Consider the following 20,785-nt stretch of genomic DNA (forward strand, 5'->3'; position numbering starts at 1 on the left):
AACATAAGTGGTAGACAGAATTTCCTCTTTGGGAGTTCTCTGGGGTAATGGGGAAGCTTAAGCATTTTCCTTTAAAGTGCATCTGCATTAAAAAGTCTCAAAAGATCCACATTCTTAATGGGGTTTTTTAAATGTCAAAGAAAGAGTCCCAGAACTCCATTTAACCTAATCTCCCATATTGTCCCAAACTTAGCATTCTATAAGGAGGTACCAGGCTTATTACTTCTTGAGGACCTGGAGATTATTATCAATCCCTAATGTAAATTGCAAATTTGTGTGTGAATTCAAGAAACAGATATTTTATGAATTTTCAGGTACTACCTGCCAAATACTTATAGATACCTGTCCCACTCCAAGTAAAAAGAGAATAAAGTAGGGAAAAAACCCAGAAAATTGGAATAAACCAAATGACTAACAAAAACAAAACAAGAAAAAAGGAAAAACTGAGCTTCTCGCAGAGGGAAATTTTTCTAATCTCAAATAGTTCCTAGAGGAACTATTAATCTTTTTTCATCGCAGATCCCCTCCAGAAATCTGATGAAGTCCATAGGGCTCTTTTTTTTTCTTTTTTAGGTTTTTGCAAGGCAAACGGGGTTAAGTTGCTTGCCCAAGACCACACAGCTAGGTAATTATTAAGTGTCTGAGGTCGGATTTGAACTCAGGTACTCCTGACTCCAGGGCCAGTGCTCTTATCCACTGCACCAACTAGCCGCCCTGATAGGGCTCTTTTAATGAATATTTTTAAATATATAAAACAAAATACACAAAGTTATAAAGGAAAGAAATTATATCAAAATGTTAATCATTTTTTCCTAGAGGAACTATTTGGGGAGGGGTGGAGGGAGCATAAGTAGAATTATACAAGCAAGGAAGGTGGGGTGGGGGTTTACAGGTATCATTTGAACCTCACTTGAAGCTGATGCAAAGTGAAGTAAGAAGAGGAAAACAATTTATACTTTAATAACTACATTGTAAAAATGAACAATTTTGAAAGACTTAAGACCTCTGGTTAACACAATAATTCCAGAGCATCAATGATTTTGAATACTGCCCATTTCCTGACAGGGAGGTCTGATCCGGAGTGAGACACACATTTTTGGAAATGGTTAATGTAGGGATGTGTTTTGCTTGACTCTGTGTATATGTGGGAGAAATTTTCTTATTCTTGGAAAAGGATGCAAAGAAGAAGTGGAAGGGAGAGTAGGTGATTTCTATTTTTTTATTAGAAAAAGATGCAATTTTATTTTTTTTCCAATTTAATGAGTGTCAGGTGGTTCTTAAAAGCTGTTTTCACTATATATTCTGTAAATATATTTAAATCACTTTTCAACCCACAAATCACTACATAAATCTTAGATGTTTTTATTACTTTGTATTTAATTATCTCTGAAGTTTTTAGAGTGATTATTAATAATTCCTTATTCTTTGACCATTATCCATTGTACTACTGGTATTACCACAGCAATTTTTTTTTTGGCAAGGCAATGGGATTAGGTAACTTGCCCAAGGTCAGACAGCTAGGTAAGTATTAAGTGTCTGAATTCAGATCTGAACTCAGGTCTTCCTGACTCCAGAGCTAGTTCTCTGTCCACTGTGCAACTTAGCTACTCCTAGCAGGTTGGTTTTTTGCAAGGCAATGGAGTTAAATGGCTTGTCCAATCACACAGCTATAAGTATCAAGTTTAAATTTGAACTCTGGTCCTCCAGTGCTCTATCTGCAGCCCTACCACAGCAACTTATAATAATACTTTATATCTTTTAGATGACTAATTTTTAAATATAAAATATGCTATGAATTTCCCCCATCTGTTAAATTTTCATCTTAATTATACAGTTTGTGTTATACAGTTTTTAAAATTTTTCATTTATGTTGTGCCTAATAAACTTTTTCTATTTGTTGAACTGAAAAACAAATTGTTTCTCTTCTACAACTGAGCTAACCATTTTATTCCATTTTAGAAGAAAAATGATAATTTTTTAAAAATAATGTTTAAGTCTTTCATCAGCTAAAAGTCATGACTCAATTCTAGGGTAATAGGGTAGCTTAAGCATTTTCCTTTCAAGTGCATCTGCATTAAAAAGTCTCAAAAGTATTGATTTATTGTTTTGAAGATGAACCTCTATATCTATTTTTAAGTAATTTTTGCCATGAGCAAATATTGAATTTTATCAAAAGTTTATTTAAATCTATTGCTGTAATAAATCCCTCATTTTCAGAAGAGAAAACTAAGATCACACAGTAAATGACAGAATTGGAATTCACAGTTAGACTATAAATCGTTTGACTATAAATCTAGTATTCTTTTTACTTCATCATGTTTAATTCCTTATTATTGAAGGCATGAAAACTGAGTCCTGCAGAAGGTAAGTAATTTAAGTAAATTCCTATTCTAGAGTTTTACACTAAACCATTTAAGAGCCACCGTGAAGTCATAGTAGGGAACCATAGTCTGATTATGATTGGAGCCTGACATGTCCTTGGTCCGACATGCCCTTGGCTCCCCAAATTCATCAATCTTACCTCCTATTTAAGGATCCACCAGAATGCCAGAATGAAGTAAAGTTAGCAGCATACACTAAATATGTCATATATGCTAAATATAATCTTTACGTTTGTGAGAAATTATAGGTGTTTGGTTTCCACAGGAAGTAAGAGGAGACTGTTAGTTAAAAAAAACCAACTCACAGGTAGCCACCAGAATAAAGGTTAGAGTTTCCAGATGTTGATTAGGATGAAAAGAAACAAGTCTATATGCAGGAATGTGAAGGTAAAACAAAGGAAAGGTCATAAAAGAAATGACCTTGACCAATCACTGAACTGAAAGAGTTCCCTAATCAGACACAAAGATGCCTCAGCCAGTGGGAAGCCAAAAACCAGTTCCAACTAGTCTTGGGATGACCTAGGGTCTCTGACGTTTGCAAGCGTGCTTGCTTAATGAGCTCCGTGAATATTACAATACACTCCCCCTGTGACATGCCTTGTATGACAAGGGCGGAGAAATATGTTAAAAGGGATGTCATAAGGTGGGTGTATTTTCTAGATTATACCTCCAATGATGATCTGTCAGCATTCAGAGGGGAGGAGAACTAAAGTCTTCCTAGATAAGGTTGAACTTGGTCACAATTCAGGACTTTTTCCCACTAGGGGAAATTGCCCATTCCTGCAGGAACATTATTTAATAAAAGCTATTCAATTATTCTGGGCTAAATTTTTCCTGATATTATCTATAATAACATTCAATTTTAGTTTTCCGGAACAACAAACACCTCCTTGATCCCAGAAATTTGGGGGTTTTTTTTGGAGAGAGAAGAGGGAATGTTTGTTTTTCTTACCTGGATCTCTGGCAATTATGTTCTCTAGCTCTCTAATTTTCTGTATACTGGAAGATGAAGTAATACTGTAGTGCAGAGGATTTGTGGAAATGCAATGGACCTCTGGGACTTCCTCAGAATGACTCACTTGAATCCTTTTATCCTTCTGGTCAAAGACAATCGCACACCCAGGAGCACTGGTAAAAGCCTGTGGAGACCCTGAAAGAGAGAAGAGGAGACATACAGTACTTGGGACAAGAGGGATTTCAATTCAGCACACATGAGTTAAACACCAACCATGTACAAAGCGTGTGCAAAGTAAGTGGGATAAAAGGAAAAATGAAATCCTTCTCATATTCGAGTTGTTTGAATTCTACTGAAGAGAAGAAAAAGAATATTTTTTTCACTATTCTTTTTTTTTTAAGATTTTTCAAGGCAATGGGGTTAAGTGGCTTGCCCAAGGCCACACAGCTAGGTAATTGTCTGAGGCCAGATTTGAACCCAGGTACTCCTGACTCCAGGGCTGGTGCTCTATCTATCCACTGCACCACCTAGCTGCCCCTAAAATCTGTAGACATAAAGCATACTCACTATGGGATAGAATGAAATTGCCCAGGCTTTGTTCTCAAGAGCTGGAGACTTGAAGGTTTGAATCATCTTTTAGATATGAGAGACCCAGGTAAGTTTTGTAGGAGAAAGAGAGAGGTCACTTCTCCTTGTTGGTATAAGGCAATGGTTTCCGAAACCTTTTGAAAAGAATTGTTTAAAAGCAAAAACTTAAAAAAAATTAGCTTTTGGCTATAAATTAAGGGAGGGACAAAGGACCTGAGTTCAAATCTGGCCTCAGACACTTACTAGCTTTATGACTCTGGTCAAATAACTTTCACCCTGTTTGCCTCATCTGTAGAATGAGCTAAAGAAGAAAATAGCAAAACACTCCAGCATCTTTGCCACTAAAACCCTAAATGGGGTCTCAAAGAGTCAGACATGACTGAATGAGAGAAACAACAAATGAACTAAAGGAACATGGCAGTGCCAACTCTTCTCAAAAAAAGAAGAAACAGCCAGTTTCAGACACAGTAGTGTCAGACAGAAAATCATCCAGAAGACAGTTTATGCCATCAAAACAGCATCCAATAAAGCAGTGTCTAATTGAGACAGTGAAGACTGTGTTCAGAGAAGACCAGTGGGGAATAGTCCTTGTGAAAGACAAGATGATACTATCACCAGAAGACATCAGTAGTTCTATCACATCAGACACATGAGTTGCCCCTCTATTCATGTGTCCTGACCACATGTTTTCCTTATATATGTGCATCTCCAAGCAACTTCCCTATTTTTTCCTATTCTCTCCATTTTTCACATATGTAATTGTGGTAAGTTCCAAGTTTATATAGAAAAAATGTTTTATTATCATTTAAATATCTGCATCCTCCCACGGTTTTCATGGGTGCACTCAAATATAACCTTGAATTTGGGGCATTACTTCTGGAGGATTTGCCCTTTGAGTTAGGGAGAGTTCCAATATATCCAATTTTGGGGAAAATATAAGGGGGAAATGTCTATTGTTGATATGTTCAAAGAATCATCTTCAACATTCAATTCATAGTTATAATCTAAAATATCAAGAACTGGAAGCTGAGAAAAAACTCCATCTAATTCAACCCATTCTTTTTATAGAAGAGATTTAGGAAAATGATGGAATTTACTCTAATTCACATAGGTATCTTTGTTAGAATTAAAACTAGCATTAAGGTCTCCTGACTCCCATTCTAGTGTCTTTTCTGCTAGATTTCACAAGCATATTTGAATTTCATAGGTCTTGTAGGAGCCAAGTTCATTCAATACTTTAATACAATAAAAGCTCTAATAAAGACATAAAATGTGATTTAAATAAATCAACATTTTGCATTGGAACCAAAGTGAAAATAGAAGAAAAGGTTTCATGAATTTTTTCAATGCTCAGTTATGACTTATGGGATCTTGGCAAGAGAGTCTAAAAAGGGTCACTAAAAACATATTTTTAATGTGTTGTGAATCTAATTAAGAGAAATTTAATCTGAAAAGGGAAGGCAAGTAGAAAGAAAAATAGCTTCAATAGATTAGACAAGTCTGGTACCATAGAAGATAGCAGCCACCACAAATAAAGAAGGATAGCAGAAGAACCAATATCCAACGGAAGACAAATCCAAGAAGAGAGCCAACAATAAAAAACCCATGAACTCTGCTGTCTCTATACAAAGGCATCAAGTAAGAGTAAGAAACAAGATAAATTAGTGATCTGAATGCAAGGAGGAAAATGTGACATTACAGGCATCATAGAACTTTGGCTGATAAAGATTTTGAAGCCAGGAAAGACTTACATGAACTTGAAGTGAAGAGAGCAGAACCAGGAGAACATCATACACATCAACAACAACATTATGGACTTAGCTATGATGAACTTAGCTCTTCTCAGCAGTTCAGTGATCAAGGACAATTCTAAAGGACTTGTAATGTAAAATGCCATCCATATCCAGAGGAAAAACCATGCTCTGAATATAGACCAAAGCATACTGTTTTCAATTTATAAAACTTGTTTTGTGTTTTTTCCTTCTCATGGTTTTTACTCCTTTTGTTTTGATTCTTTTTTCCCCAACATAACTAATATGGAAGTATGATTAACATAGTTGTACAACATATATCAGATTATTCACTATCAAGAAGAAAGGGAGGGAGGGAGAAAATGTGGAATTCAAACTCTTACAAAAATGAATGTTGAAAATTATCTTTACATGTAATTGAAAATTTTTTTCTTTTTAAAGATTTTACTTATTTTGAGTTTTACAATTTGCCCTCTAATCTTACTTCTTCCCCCCACCACAGAAAATGTTTTTTTAAATATAAAGCTTTTGAATAGAAATTTAACTCCAGAAAGGAACTACCTTAACCCACTGCAGCTCAGAACTTCTAGGTTCAAGTTCTCTGCCATCTTCAGCCTTTCTCAGCCTCAACTGGGATGACAGCATACCAGCAATAAGGATGAGGGGTCCTGAAAAGGACTCTCACACCAGAAGTGCCAATCTTCCCGAATACTTTATACTACTGTACTAGAGGTCAGATGGCTCGCTATTCAAAAGAGAAGAGAAGAGAAGGCAGTCTCCCTCTTGTTTATTCTCAAGAAGGCTAAATGACCAAATGTTGGGAACACTGTAGATTTTTATCTAGTGGGGTTTGACTAGTTCCCTCCCAAATTCAAGATTCTTTGACTTTTTTCAGTCAGTGGACAAGCCCTTATAAAGTGCCTACTAGGGGTCAAACATTGTGTTAAGTGCCAGGGACCCAAAGGAAGGCATACACATGCTCCCTGCTCCCAAGGAGCTCACGTTCTAATGGGAGATATGAAATAACCAGGTACATACAGAATAAAAATAGAGTACATAGAAGGTAACATGTGAACTCTCTGAAAATGATCACAGTGAAATGAAAAGGGACAAAAGAACATTTAGCGTTTCCTCACTGTTCCTTGTGACTGTCCGGTACTCAGTGGAAAAAGAATGAGAGTCACTGGCTTCCCTATCTACTGACATTCTTGGTAGTGATGTGGGCTGTATCAAGCTTTAGAAGGATTTTCTAGAATGGAAATCCAATAGTAGGAGACATAGAGGGCACTAATTTTTATTTTATTTTAAAATTTGTTTATTTAGAATTTTATTTTTCCAGGATATATATAAAATCAATTATAATAAAAACTTTGAGTTCCAAACTCTCCCTTTCTCCTGCAACCTCTCCCTGCATTGAGAAAACAAGCAATTTGATATAGGTTATAAATATGTGGTCATACAAAGCAACTCCATAATAATCATGTTATGAAAGAAAACATAGACCCCTGCCCTCCCCCCAAAAGAAATCTCAAGGAAAAAAGTAAAAAAAAATAGTGCACTAATTTTTGTTTTTTGGGTTTTTGCAAGGCTAAGTGACTTGCCCAAAGGCACATAGCTAGGTAAGTATTAAGTGTCTGAGATGGAATTTGAACTCCGGTCCTCCTGACTCCAAGGTCAGTGCTCTATTCACTGAGTCAGCTAGCTGCCCCTAGTGCAATAATTTTTAAGTAATAAAATAGGAAGATTAAATCGGGGGTGGGGGTGGGGAGGAAGGGCTGCGAGTGATATGACTCTACTCTCAGTTCTAAAATTCAGTGTTCAACTCAACAAAGGTCATAGTCATTCTTCATCCAGGTTACATCATCTGATCTGGAAAAGAAGTCATAATGAGAATGTACTCACTGCAGCTGCTAACAGCTTCCAGACTTGTCACTTCTGAGGTCCAAAACACTGGGATATCTCCTGGCTGAAGCATCACTGGTTCCCCATAGTCTGGTTTGGAAAGATCTTTGATTCCCAACAGGTCTAGAGAGGCAGATGGAGAAAGGTGATATGTCTTACAGACATTGCACTTTGAGCTGGGGCAACTGAAATAGAGAAACTTGTATATGTAGACATATATGTAAAGAAAATGAGTAGTCTTTCATTCTCATACTCACACACTCTCACACTCACACTCACACCAGGAACTTTTCAGATAGGGTTGTGAGTTTTTAAAAATATATCTTGGGATGGGAGAAAAAAGGAAGGAAAGAATAAAGGAAGAAATAAGAAAATAAAAAAGGAAAGGAAGGAGGAAATAAGAAAAAGGAAAGGAAGGATGAAAAAGGAAGCAGAAAAGAAAGGAATGAAAAGAAAGGAAAGGAAGGAAGGAAAGAGGAGGGGAAAAAGAGTAAGGAAGAAAACAAGCCCTAATTACGTAATGTAATCTCATTTAATCTTCAAAACAACCTTGGGAGGTATGTGTTATTATTATCCTTATTTTATAGTTGAGGAAATTGTAGCAGATGGATTAAGTGACTTGCTTAGGGTCACATAGCTAGTGAGTGCTCCTATCACATACCTAATAAGTCCAAAATCGAACTCATTCTTTCTCCCTAAACCCTCTCTCCCTTCTCCCTTCCATATTACAGTAGAGGGCAAAACCATCCTCCCAGTACCTCAGGATCACAACCTCAGAGTCATCTTGGACTCCTCACTGTATCTCAAGCACCGCACCCCCACCTCCTTCCCCCACCCTCTCCCAGCCCCATATCCAAGTCGTTACCAAGGTGGAAACCTTTGTAGCATCTCTGGAATGTGCCCCCATTTCTCTTCTAACATTGCCACCACTTAGATGCAGACCCCCCCTCATTCCCTCATCCCTGGATTATTGCAATAACCAGCTGGTGGGTCTCTTCAGGTTCCAGTCTACCCTCCAATCAACAAGTGACTTTCTATAAGGGCAGGTGTGACCCTGTCACCCCTACTCAAAAAACCCCAGTGGTTCCTTACCAGGTTCAGGATCCAATACAAAATGCTCCATTTTTTAGACCCCACCACCTCCAACCTTCCAAGTCTTGTTACATCTTACTCCCCACCTGGAACTCTTCCAGTCAATGATGCTGACCTCTTCATTGTTCCAAAATCAAGATACTGCATCTCTCAGCTTTGGGCATTTTCTCTTGCTGTCCCCCTTGAAGAATGCTCTCCCTCCTCACCTCTGCTTATTGACTTCTTTTCAGTTCAAATTCCCAAACCTTCTTATTTCTAGTGTCTTTCCTTTGTAAATTATTTCCTGTTTGTCCCTGTAGCCTACTCTGTAGTTCCATCCATTAGATGGCAAACTTCTTGAAGGCTGGGCCTGTTTTTTACCTCTTTTTATATTCCCCCTCCCAGTGTTTCACTTGGTGTCTGACTCTGCTTAATTTAATATTTATTGATTGATTATTGAAAGCCAAATTTGAATTCAGATCTTCCTGATTCCAGAGCCAATATTCCATCCACTGTGTCAGTAAGTTGTCCACACAAGAGATCTATTTTCTTTAATTTGCTCCTTTGTTTGTTTGTTTGTTTTTAGGGTTTTTTTGCAAGGCAAATGGGGTTAAGTGGCTTGCCCAAGGCCACACAGCTAGGTAATTATTAAGTGTCTGAGACCGGATTTGAACCCAGGTACTCCTGACTCCAAGGCCAGTGCTTTATCCACTAGGCCACCTAGCCGCCCCTTAATTTGCTCCTTTGAATAGAACATGGGACTAGCAAATTCCAGACTACAATTTCAGTCTTCATACTGACCAGTCAATGGTACAAAACAAAACTACTCCCTAGACCTGATTGACTGCTTAATAAATGTCATTGTATATAAGGACAAGGTCAGAGAATGTGAATCATTCAACATATACCTGTTAGCACTTGTAGAAATATAACTTAGTGAATGCTCTAGTGATATAAGCCAGAGCATCAAATTTCCATGAAAAAAAGATAGCACATTTGTTTTGTTTTTCTTTTTTAACAAAGTGCAAAGGCAGCATTGCCTAGTGATTAGAGATATGTACTTGGCATCAGAAAGACTTCATATGGCACTTAGTAGTTATGTGGCACAGGCAAAGACTATAAGTTTTAGAAGAATTGCTGATTTACATTGGTGGAGGTAATTTATATACCAACAATTCCCTACAAAAGATGAATTACAGAAATCAACTCCCCTACCCCCGACCCAAAGTTTGTATTCAGTTTCCAGAATTTTGCATCATTGGGCAAACTAAATCACAGAGAACACACCAATCCCACGCTCAGGCTCAGTCTTTTTTATTTCAACTCAATAGGAGTTTTATGTCTACAAAATGTCACCATTCCCACTGGTGATGTTGACTATGTTGAATACCCAGAACAAAGGAGTTGAAAGTTTTCTGTACTGGTGGGAAGATATTTAGGTTCTGGGAACCACATTTTTGGGAAAGACACTGACAAGCTGGAGAATTCTTGCTTAATCCCTCTCCTGCCCCCCACCTTCCCTCCCTCCTTCCTTCCTTCCTTCCCTCCCTCCTTCAATACTACCTTGTATTCAACGCTTTTGTATTTTCCTATATATTTTTATTCTGTAGCTATCTATGTATGCAAATGTTGCTTGGAACAATAGATTGTTTCATTTCAATCCTATAAAAATAGGGATAGTTTCATTTTGGTTTGAGTTTTTTAAAAAAAATTTTATTTTTATCTCCAGCAGCCTCTAGCACAGTACTTGGAAAATAGCAGGCATTTAATGTCTGCCTGCCTGCCTGCCTGTCTAATTGATTGATTGATTGATTGATTGAAGTACAAAGGAGAACTACCAGGATGATGAGTCTAAAATTATGCGGGATGAAGATGGGTTGAAGAAACTGGGGATGTTTAGCCTGGTTATGAGAAAACTTTGAGGGGGGTGAGGGGAAGATGAAAACTCTTAAAGTATTTGAAGGGTTGTCAAACTAGAAGAGGTATTAGAATTGCAGAATTAGGAATAATGAGTGAGTAGGAGTTGCAGGACAGATTTTTAAGCTTGAGAGAAAGAAAAGCTTAATAATTGGCACTATCTAAATGGAGTAGGGCCTGGAGAGCAGTGGGTTTCTCCTGTGTATCTGGGGGGGGGGTCAACTAGAAACTAGATGACCACTTGTCAGGGATACAGAGAGGATTCTTGTTCAGATATAATTAAATTAGGTGACTTTTAATGTTCATGTTCTGATTTCCCAAAGAGGAAAATGGGAAGTGGGTTGTTGAGATCACAGATGACCTAACAGGACCTCAGCCTACCTTCGAAAAGAATGGAACCCTGATAAAATTCAATGACAAATTCTGTAAGAGTCTTTCAGATTTCTTTGTCAATTATCAGTCACCATGCATCTATTAAGTGGGCCAGGGACTATATTAGGTATCGGGGATATAAAGAAAGGGAAAGTACAGTCCCTGCTCTCAAAGAGCTTATAGTCTAACAGGGAAGATTACAAGCTATTGCTAAGAAGATAATGTTCTTCAGTTTCCTTTTTTGTTCAATCATTTTCATTTGTATCTGACCTTTTATAAGGACTCAGAATCATTTTGTAATTGTTTAATTCTTTTTAGTCACATCAGGCCCTTTTGAGCCAATTTGGAGAAACAGAGAGAAACAGGGTAGAGTGACTTGCCCGGTGTCACACAACCAGTAAATGTTTGAGGTCACATTTGAACTCAGGTTTTCCAGATTCCAAGCCCAGAACTCTATCCCTTGTGCCACCTAGATATAGAAAGATAAATTGGAGAGAATCAGCAGAAAAAAAGGCATTAATCTCAAGATGGGGAGAGGAGGGAAATCAGGAAGGCTTCTTGCTGAAGTAGGTTTTCAACTGAGACTTGAAGGACATTAGGGAGAGAATTCCAGGCTAACTCTGACCTATATTCCCCATCTCCGAAGTGCAATGGAATCAGTGCAATGCTACACTTCTCTTGAGCCCTCTGCTTCTTCTGCACAACTGGGGCAGCAGAATATTGGGACAATGGGGCACATGCTAAGCCACTGACCTGGACAGCCGATGTGAATGGGCTCTCCTTGCACATCTCTGCTTAGGTAAACATCATGTAGAACCGCTTCTAATTTGTCCTTGGGGACTGGAGTCATGGTAACCACCAGAGGGCAGCAAAAGCTGCCAACAGTGGAGCAGGGAACGGTCGTCTAGGAAGGTATACCACAGGAACATGAAATTAGTGGAAAACCAGGTTAAGTCTTTTTTAAACGTCCGCTTTTTTTTAGGGGAGGTTTTGCACCATTATCATTACCCATCTACTTCCCCATAAAAGAAATAAAAAGTCCTTCCTTAAAACAAATAAGTATAGTTAAGCAAAATCCTTTAAAAATGTAATTTAATGCAATTAATTAAATGTAATTTAAAAGGTCATGATAAGACAGCCAAATCTCATATCCTGGAAAGATAGGCCTAGGGGCTGGACCTGTGATTTCATGAGGAAAAAAGAACTCATATTGGAGAAAAATCTCTCTTTGCCAATTCAATATATTTTTATTTATTTCATTTAAAATTTCCAGGGCGGCTAGGTGGCTCAGTGGATAGAGCAGCAGCCCTGGAGTCAGGAGTACTTGAATTCCTCAGACACTTAATAATTCCCTAGTATGTGGCCTTGGGCAAGCCACTTAACCCCATTGCCTTGCAAAAACAAAAACAAAACAGAATTTCCCAAGTACATCTATTATTTCTTTAACATTCATTTTTCTTTTTTAAATAATATTTCATTTTTCCCCAATTGCATGTTGAAATAATTTTAAAATATTTTCTAAAACATGTTGAGTTCCAAATTCTATTCCTTCCTCTGCCATTCCCCCACTCCTTCCCTGAGATGGTAAGCAATTCAATATAGGTTATACATGCACAATCATTAGCAATTTTTAAAAAATTTATTCCAAATTCTCTCCCTCCCTCCCCTTTCCCACCTCCACCCCTTGAGAAGGCAAGCAATGAGTTCAGTTATATGTGTGAAGTCATGAAAAAACATAGTTCCCCCTTTACAAATTCAAGAAAGCACCTTCTCTGCAATTTAGACTTTAGCTTGCCTAGGGTAATTGGGGGACAGCTAGGGGGCACAGAGTGCTTTGCCTTGAGTCAGGAAGACCTGAGTTCAAATCCAACATTAGACATTTGCTAGCTATTTGCCATAGTTTCCACTTCTGTAAAATGAACTGGAGAAGGTATGGTAAACCACTTCATCATCTTTACCAAGGAAACCCCAAATGGGATCATGAAAATTTGCACACAACTTGAAAAAAAATGACTAAACAACAACAGAAAGTATCGACACTGAAAAGTTAAGTGACTTTCCTGGGATCACATAGACCATTCTGTCAGAGGCAGCTTTTGAACCCAGGTCTTCCTGACTTTGAAGCTGACTTTCTATATTCTACAATTCATATATCAAAAGAAACGTTGTAGTATAGTAGATAGAGAGCTGACCTTGAGCCAGGAAGACCTGGATTCAAATCCTGCCTCTGGCATATACTAGCTGTGTGACCCTGGACAAATGATGTAACTTTTCAGTATTCTAGGCAAGTTGTAGACCTGTTTTAGTACAGGAAGCTTCTCCCTGGAAACTCCCCATATATAAGAAATCACAGCTCTAGGGTTTTTTTTTTTGGTTTTTTTTTTTATTTTTAGGTTTTTGCAAGGCAATGGGGTTAAGTGGCTTGCCCAAAGCCACACAGCTAGCTAATTATTAAGTGTCTGAGACTGGATTTGAACCCAGGTACTCCTGACTCCAGCGCCGGTGCGTTATCCACTGCGCCACCTAGCTGCCCCCCAGCTCTAGTTTTTTAGAAAACAACTTAAAGAAGTCTCAGAAGATTTATCTTGTTTTTGAAGAATTGATCTTTCCACTGAAAGATTTTTGGGCATCTTGGCTCTTTTGAAAAAAGCTTTTCAAGGGGTGGCTAGGTGGCATTGTGGATAGAGCACTGGCCCTGGAGCCAGGAGTACCTGGGTTCAAATCCGGTCTCAGACACTTAATAATTACCTAGCTGTGTGGCCTTGGGCAAGCCACTTAACCCCATTTGTCTTGCAAAAAAAAAACCTAAAGAAAAAACCTTTTCAAAAGCTCTTTTTTCAAAGATCTATATTACAGTCTACCAAGAATATCTTGACTCCTATTTTAAAACATTGTGTTTATGTCATCTTAATTTTCTTCATGTTAAATAAGCACAACATGATTATAAATAACTAAAAGGATGATATTAAAATGAAATACAAATATAATATAAATAAAGTTATTTCAGATTTCTTCTGAGGGATTTGCTGTAGAAACAAAGAAGTTGAGTCAGTAAAATAGAATGCAGATAACTTCAGAGCAGGGACTATTTCATTTTTGACTTTGCATCTTTATCACCTACCTGAGAACCCAACATACAACAATCAGTGAGTACTTATTAAATGCTTTCTATGACCTAGGCATCATTCTAAGTGCTGAGGATACAAACAGAAGCAAAAACAAAACAGTCCTTGGCTTCAGGAAGATTCTATTTTAATAGAAGAAGAAGAAAATACATAAAAGGAAGAGGAAAAGTATATGTGAGTAGGGAGTGGTAGCATATATACCCACACTGGGACATGGTGCAGAAAGAAGTTCAGATTTTCAGAAAAAGAATTCAGAGAGGAAAAGAGGAATGAACATGGCTGGCCTGGTGGTTCTTCCTAAAAAGGGAGGCTCCAGGATGACATAACCAAAGAAGAATTGGGACCTGCCAGCAAAAAGGTGGCCACAGGGGCACTTAATAAATGATTGTTGGTTGATTAATGAATGTAACCAGATATGATCATAGGATTTAGGTCTGGAAAGTACCTTAGAAGACCATCTAGCCTGCTGTCTTTATTTTACAGAAGAAGAAACTGAGGCCCATAGGGGAAAGTGACCCAAGATCATGTGGGTGGTAAATAGCAAAGTCAAGCCAAGATTTGAGTACAGGACCTATTGAGGAGAATGGCTGGCTCAGATCATGAAAATATACATTCCTCTAGATTTGATGTAGAAGGGATTTCTCTTGACCTGAGAGACCTTGTTGTTGTTCAGTCATTTCAGTTGTGTCCGACTCTTTATGACCCCATTTGGAATTTTCTTGGCAAAGATACTGGAGTGGTTAGCCATGTCTTTCTCCAACTTATTTTACAGATGAGTAAACTAACAAGGATTTACAAGATCAGGAAGCAAACAAGATTAAGTGACTTGTCCGGGGTCCCACAGCTAGTAAGTGTCTGAGCTCAGATTTGAACTCAGGAAGATGAGTCTTCCTAACTCCAGGCCTGGCTCTCTATCCATTGCCCCACCTAACTTCTAGCCTGTACTATTGTTTCTATTCTCACAAAGGCATGCCACTGACCAGAAGGAGGATCAGATAAGAGAGTATCCCAAAATCTTTACCATTATCATAAAAGTCAACTGAAAAAGTTATCTTCAAAAGATTGAGACCTAGATCTGTTTCTAGTTATGGAATCATTAGAGTAGATAGAACTCTGGACCTGAGACTGGGAAGTCTCATTTTACTGAATTCCAATCTGGCCTCAGAAATGGAACTGGGTGATTCCAGCAAGTCACTTAACTGTTTACCTCCATTTTCTCATCTGTAAAATGAACTGGTGAAGAAAATGGCAAACCACTTTATCTTTACAAAGAAAAGTATCTTTATGAAGAAAATCCCAAAGGGTCATCAAGAGTCAGACGCAACTAAAAAGGACTAAGTTATAACAGAATGGAATCATTGAATTTTAGAATGGGGAAGCAATCCTTAAAGAGCACATATTCCATCTTCCTTTTTACAGATGAGAAAAGAAATGATTTGCCCAAGGTCACATAACACCTGCCAGTGGTAGATGGGATTTAAACTTGAGTTTCTTGATTCTCAGGTTTCTTGATTCCCATTTTGGGTTTTTTCCACACAATGTTGCCTAATCTAAGCCTCCCACATCAGGGACAGATTCATTTTGTCTTTCTGTCTTTAGGACCCAGAATCCTGTCTTGGCCCTAGTTGATGCTAAGTAAGTACTCTTTGAGTTGAAACAACTGTTTGCTACTTAAAGTTCTAAGGAGCTCTAAGATTTGTGGTTTAAAAAAAAATTGTTTCAATTGGTTGGGGAAGGGAGTGACATAGGTTAAGATGTCTTGAAGAATGCCCTGTCTGTGATAATTTAGACCTAGAAACTGCAAGTAAACCCATGGGGGTTATGGCTACTCTGCATTCATCACGGACTATATTTCAAAGCCAAGAACGTGACCCAACCTTCCTGACAGAGACATAATATAGTGGCTAAGTGCACAGCAGCCTTTTCATCATAAATCCAGCTTCATTATCACAAGGATGATGCTGTGCCTTGAACCTAGAAAGATATATATATATACTTTTTTTTAATTCACAGAGATGCTCAAGTCTTTTTTTGAGTATGTGACCATTTTGCTTTTTTTTTTTTTTGCCTTTGAAGGAAGATTAGATTTTGTTTTGGGGTTTTTTTGCAAGGCAAATGGGGTAAGTGGCCACACAGGCCACACAGCTAGGTAATTATTAAGTGGCTGAGGCCAGATTTGAAGATGCTCAAGTCTTAAGAAGAAAAAATTGCTAATAATCTTGATCCCCGTATCTGTAATCAATCAAGCAAAAAGCATTTATTAGGGGGTGGCTAAGTGTGCAGTGAATAGAGCCCTGGCCATGGAGTCAGGAGGACCTGAGTTCAAATCCAGACTCAGACACTTAATACTTAGTTCTGTGACCTTGGGCAAGTCACTTAACTCCTACTGTCTTGCCAAAAAAAGCATTTATTAGGCACCTATTATATACTAGGAAGTTGTCTAAGTGTCAAAGATTCAATTAATTAAGACATTACATTCCCTGCCCTTGAAGAACTTTCTTTTTTTTCTTTTTTTTCTTTTTTTAGATTTTGCAAGGTAGTAGGGTTAAGTGGCTTGCCCAAGGCCACACAGCTAGGTAATTATTAAGTGTCTGAGGCCGGATTTGAACCCAGGTACTCCTGACTCCAAGGCCGGTGCTCTATCCACTGTGCCACCTAGCCGCCCCTCGAAGAACTTTCAATCTAATTTGGGGGGGTGGGGAGTAGAGGGAAAAGAGGAACAACACATAAAAGCAGGCAGAAAAGGGGAGGAACTAGGAGCTGAAACTAGGTGGAGTTACAGATGCAAAGAGGAGGGAGCTGAATTTCACCTGACTCTTGAAGGAATCCAAGAAGACTAAGAGACGGAGATGAGGCAGGAGAACATTCCAGGCATGAGGGACCACCAAGTCAAAGAAATAGTAGATGTAGTGTGGTGTATCAGGAAAAGCTAATTGGCTAGGGTGACTAGATTGTAGCGTATATGGAGGCATGTAAAGTGTAAGAATCAATCAATTAGCATTTATTAATTACCTACTATTCGCCAGACTCTGGGATATAAAATGGGAAAATAAAAAGTGGTGACAGTCCTCTCTCTCAGGGGGCTTATAGTATAGGGGAGAATGGAGATAGTAACAAGGAGCCATATTAAGATGAATTTTTTTATAAATTTATTTATTTTTCTGCCTATATGCAAAGATAACTTCACATTCATTTTTTTGTAAGACTTTGAATTTTACATTTTTCTCCCTTTCCTCTTTTCCCTCTTCCCTTCCCCTTGACATCAAATAATCTGATATAGGCACTCTCTCTCTCTCTCTCTGTCTCTCTCTGCCTCTCTCTGTCTCTGTCTCTGTCTCTGTCTCTCTCTTTCTCTGTCTGTCTGTCTGTCTGTCTGTCTCTCTCTCTCTCTCTCTCTCTATATATATATATATATATATATACATATACATACATATAAAAGCTATGTTAAATATATTTCCAAATTAGTCATGTTAAGATGAATTATAAATGCCAAACCAAGCACTTAAGTAAAATTTGTTAGTTAAAATACAAAAATTAAAGCAAGTCGAATTTTTAAATCTATTCAGTCACTTTCTTACCCAGGTCCTACCTTGTATAGACCCATGTTGCAGTGATTTTCTTTATATCTTCCTGGAATCCCCACCTTCTGCATGGTTTCTTTAGCTGAGATGTTGCAGCCCAAATAGAATGTGACCATGTCTTTAAGCTGTTCTGAATAACCTTCTAGGCTTGTCAGGTTGTCAGTGCAGGAACCAAACTCATATTTCTTGAACTGTGGACCATCATTACTGTTGAAAGCATTAGACAATTGTAGTCATGGACTGTTCTACAATCAGTGGGGTTCAGTTTTTTTTCTTTCCTTGCCTCAGGTATAAACAACTTGCCTTACACATAATAAAATCACTTTCTAAAAATCTTTTTGATAAAAAGGTATGTTTTTTAATCCTATGATTTCATTGCCTCCAGGAATTCCTTATGCAGAAATTATCCTCACCAATGCCTGTTGACAAATTGTTTATAACTTATAATTCAAAGAATAACCTGGAGTATTTAGAGATCAAGTGATGTGCCCATGGTTACTTGGCTAATATATGTCTTTGAATCAATTCTTCTTGACCCCAAAGGTGGTTCTCTATCCATTATCCCATTTAGTATCTCAGACCTTTTCACCGATTATAGATTTAGGACTAGAAGGGACTTTAAAGGCCATCTAATCAACCCCACTTCGATTTACAAATAAGAAATTGGATGGTTGAATGATTTGATCAAGATTACACAGATAGTAAGTGGCAGAGCTGGGATTTGAACTCAACAGCTCTGATAATGAATTAGTAGATGTTCAATAAATCAGCATGGCACTGGAATTCTGGGATGAGAATTGGAAGAACTGATGTCTAATTCCACCCTTGCAATTAATTAGCTTTGTGGTCTTTTGGGTGTTGTTGCTGTTGTTGTTGAGTTATTTTTCAGTCATTTTCCAATGCTCCATGACCCCATTGGGGGTTTGCCTGGAAAAGATACATAAGGGTTTGCCATTTCTTTCTCCAGTTCATTTTACAAATTAGGAAACTGAAGCAAACAGGATTAAGTGACTTACTTAGGGTCATATATCTATCATATATCTATTAAATACATCAAATTCGAACTCATGAAAAAGAGTCTTCCTGACTCCAGATCTGGGATTTTATCCACTTTGTCACCTAGCTGCCATTAAAAAAAAAAAAAATTTCAGTCATATTCAACTGTTCATGAGCTCTCTAGGGAAGAAGCAGTCTAGTTAGACTAGGGTCCTTACTCCAGAGAGAAGAGAGAGTATACATAGACACAACATCTTGAATGACTAACCAATGTATAGATATAAGGACTGAGCACCAAAACAAGTGTAGCAATAGACTAGGTGGAAGCTAAATAGCACAATGAATAAAATGTGGACCTAAGTCAAGACGACCTGACCTCAGATCCTTGCTGTGTGACCATGAGCATGTTACTTAATCTTTGTCTCAGTTTTCTCAACTAAAAAAATGAGGATAATAGCACCTATCTTCCCTAGCTTACAGGGTTTTTGCAAGGATTAAATGAGATAATATTCATAAAGCATTTATTTATATTTATAAATATGAATGGTTATATATATGAATAAACATGAATATTTATACATATTTGTCAAAATATATATTTGAATTTACTAATATAAATATTTATATTTAAATTTTTTAAATATATCTACTTTTTAATGAAATTATATTCATAAAATGCTTAGTTTAGATATACATAAAATATACTTGGCACATTCTAATAAATAAATGCTTGTTCCTTTCTTTTTCCATACCTATCTTACTTGTTATTGGTGGATTTAATGTTCCTAGGACCTGCTTACCTTAGGCTGGATTTGTAAAAGACTCTGATTCCATTTGTTTACTTCTGATTATAAACCAGTGTTAACCTCAATGCCACTCAAGGTAATCTATGGTCCCAACAGAGCTGACTTGCTCCCTTTCATACCTGACAGTTTGCTTCATGGCCTGAATTAGGACAAAAGGGACTTGGGAGGGGCGCCTAGGTGGAGGCAGTTGATAAAGCACCAGCCCTGGAGTCAGGAGTACCTGGGTTCAAATCCAGTCTCACACACTTAATAATTACCTAGCTGTGTGGCCTTGGGCAAGCCACGTAATCCCGTTTGCCTTGCAAAAACCTAAAAAAAAAAAAAAAAAGGGGGATTTGGGAGACTTTTGCCACAAAGCTAGTGGTGTATTTCCAGAATACAGTTTAAATTGTAAATTCTTTATGAGGGAAGGTTGTGTCTCTCTTCCTTAAATCTACAAATAGACCATTCCAGTATATTTTATTTCCCTCATCTATAAAATGAAAAAGTTGGGCTAGATTTTGGGAGTGTGACTTGGACATTTTGGACAGTCTGGTGGAACCTGTGAATCCCTTCTCAGAATAAGGCTTTTGAATGTATGAAATGAAATATATAGGATTGATTACAAAGGAAATCAAGCCTTCTAAATGAAGATGTATTTTTCCCTTCCAAGTTCATGAACCCTCTAGGTCTAGAATATATCCATCCACCCTTTGAGGGTGTTCAAGGACCCAGGTTAAGAACCCCTGGACTAGATAACAAGAAGGACTCCTTGCAAAATGCTTGGGCCAATTAGATCAATTAGACTAGGTTTTTTCCAGGGTAGTGCTACTTACTCTAGCTTGGAATGATTTATCAACCTCAGTAAAAAACAACAAAAAAAACCACACAGCCCTCAGGAACTATGGGTCATCCTATAGACAATATAAACTACTTAGGAATCTATCTACCAAAATGAACCCAAGGATTATAAAAGCAATTAAAAAACACATTTCATATGAATAAAGACAACCAACAGGAGAAATATTAATTGATCATGGGTAGACCAAGACAATATAATAAAAGTGACAGTACTATTTAAGTTAATTTACTTATTCAATGGCATACCAAAGGATTAATGATGAAAGATACTGTTCACCTCTAGAGAACTGATGAATTCTGCCTGCAGAATGAAGTAAACTTTTAAAAATAACTTTATTTTTATTGGGTTATTTTGGTTTCTTTATCAACTTGGATACTATGGAAATATTATTTTCATGACTTTACATGTATAATCAATAGGAAATTGCTTACCTTCTCAAAGGGGGGAGGAAAAGGAGGAATAAGAAGAGAAATTGGAACTCAAAAATTTTTTTAAA

The 20,785-nt window shown here is 37.6% G+C and overlaps 1 protein-coding gene across 1 annotated transcript in view; it reads right to left on the reverse strand.

The window, feature by feature from the left end:
• The window catches only part of DGLUCY (D-glutamate cyclase), a 125,915-nt gene that overhangs the window by 61,573 nt on the left and 43,557 nt on the right, over nucleotides 1–20,785 (reverse strand). The window contains exons 4-7 of the mRNA XM_074235500.1: nucleotides 17,655–17,853; nucleotides 11,691–11,841; nucleotides 7,578–7,700; nucleotides 3,334–3,531 (exon numbers count right to left, since the gene is read on the reverse strand). Of these exons, the coding sequence (XP_074091601.1) occupies nucleotides 3,334–3,531; nucleotides 7,578–7,700; nucleotides 11,691–11,841; nucleotides 17,655–17,853 (671 nt within the window). The remainder of the gene's footprint in view (nucleotides 1–3,333; nucleotides 3,532–7,577; nucleotides 7,701–11,690; nucleotides 11,842–17,654; nucleotides 17,854–20,785) is intronic.

The sequence above is a fragment of the Macrotis lagotis genome, chromosome 4, assembly GCF_037893015.1.
Source record: "Macrotis lagotis isolate mMagLag1 chromosome 4, bilby.v1.9.chrom.fasta, whole genome shotgun sequence".
Taxonomy (NCBI): Eukaryota; Metazoa; Chordata; class Mammalia; order Peramelemorphia; family Peramelidae; genus Macrotis; species Macrotis lagotis.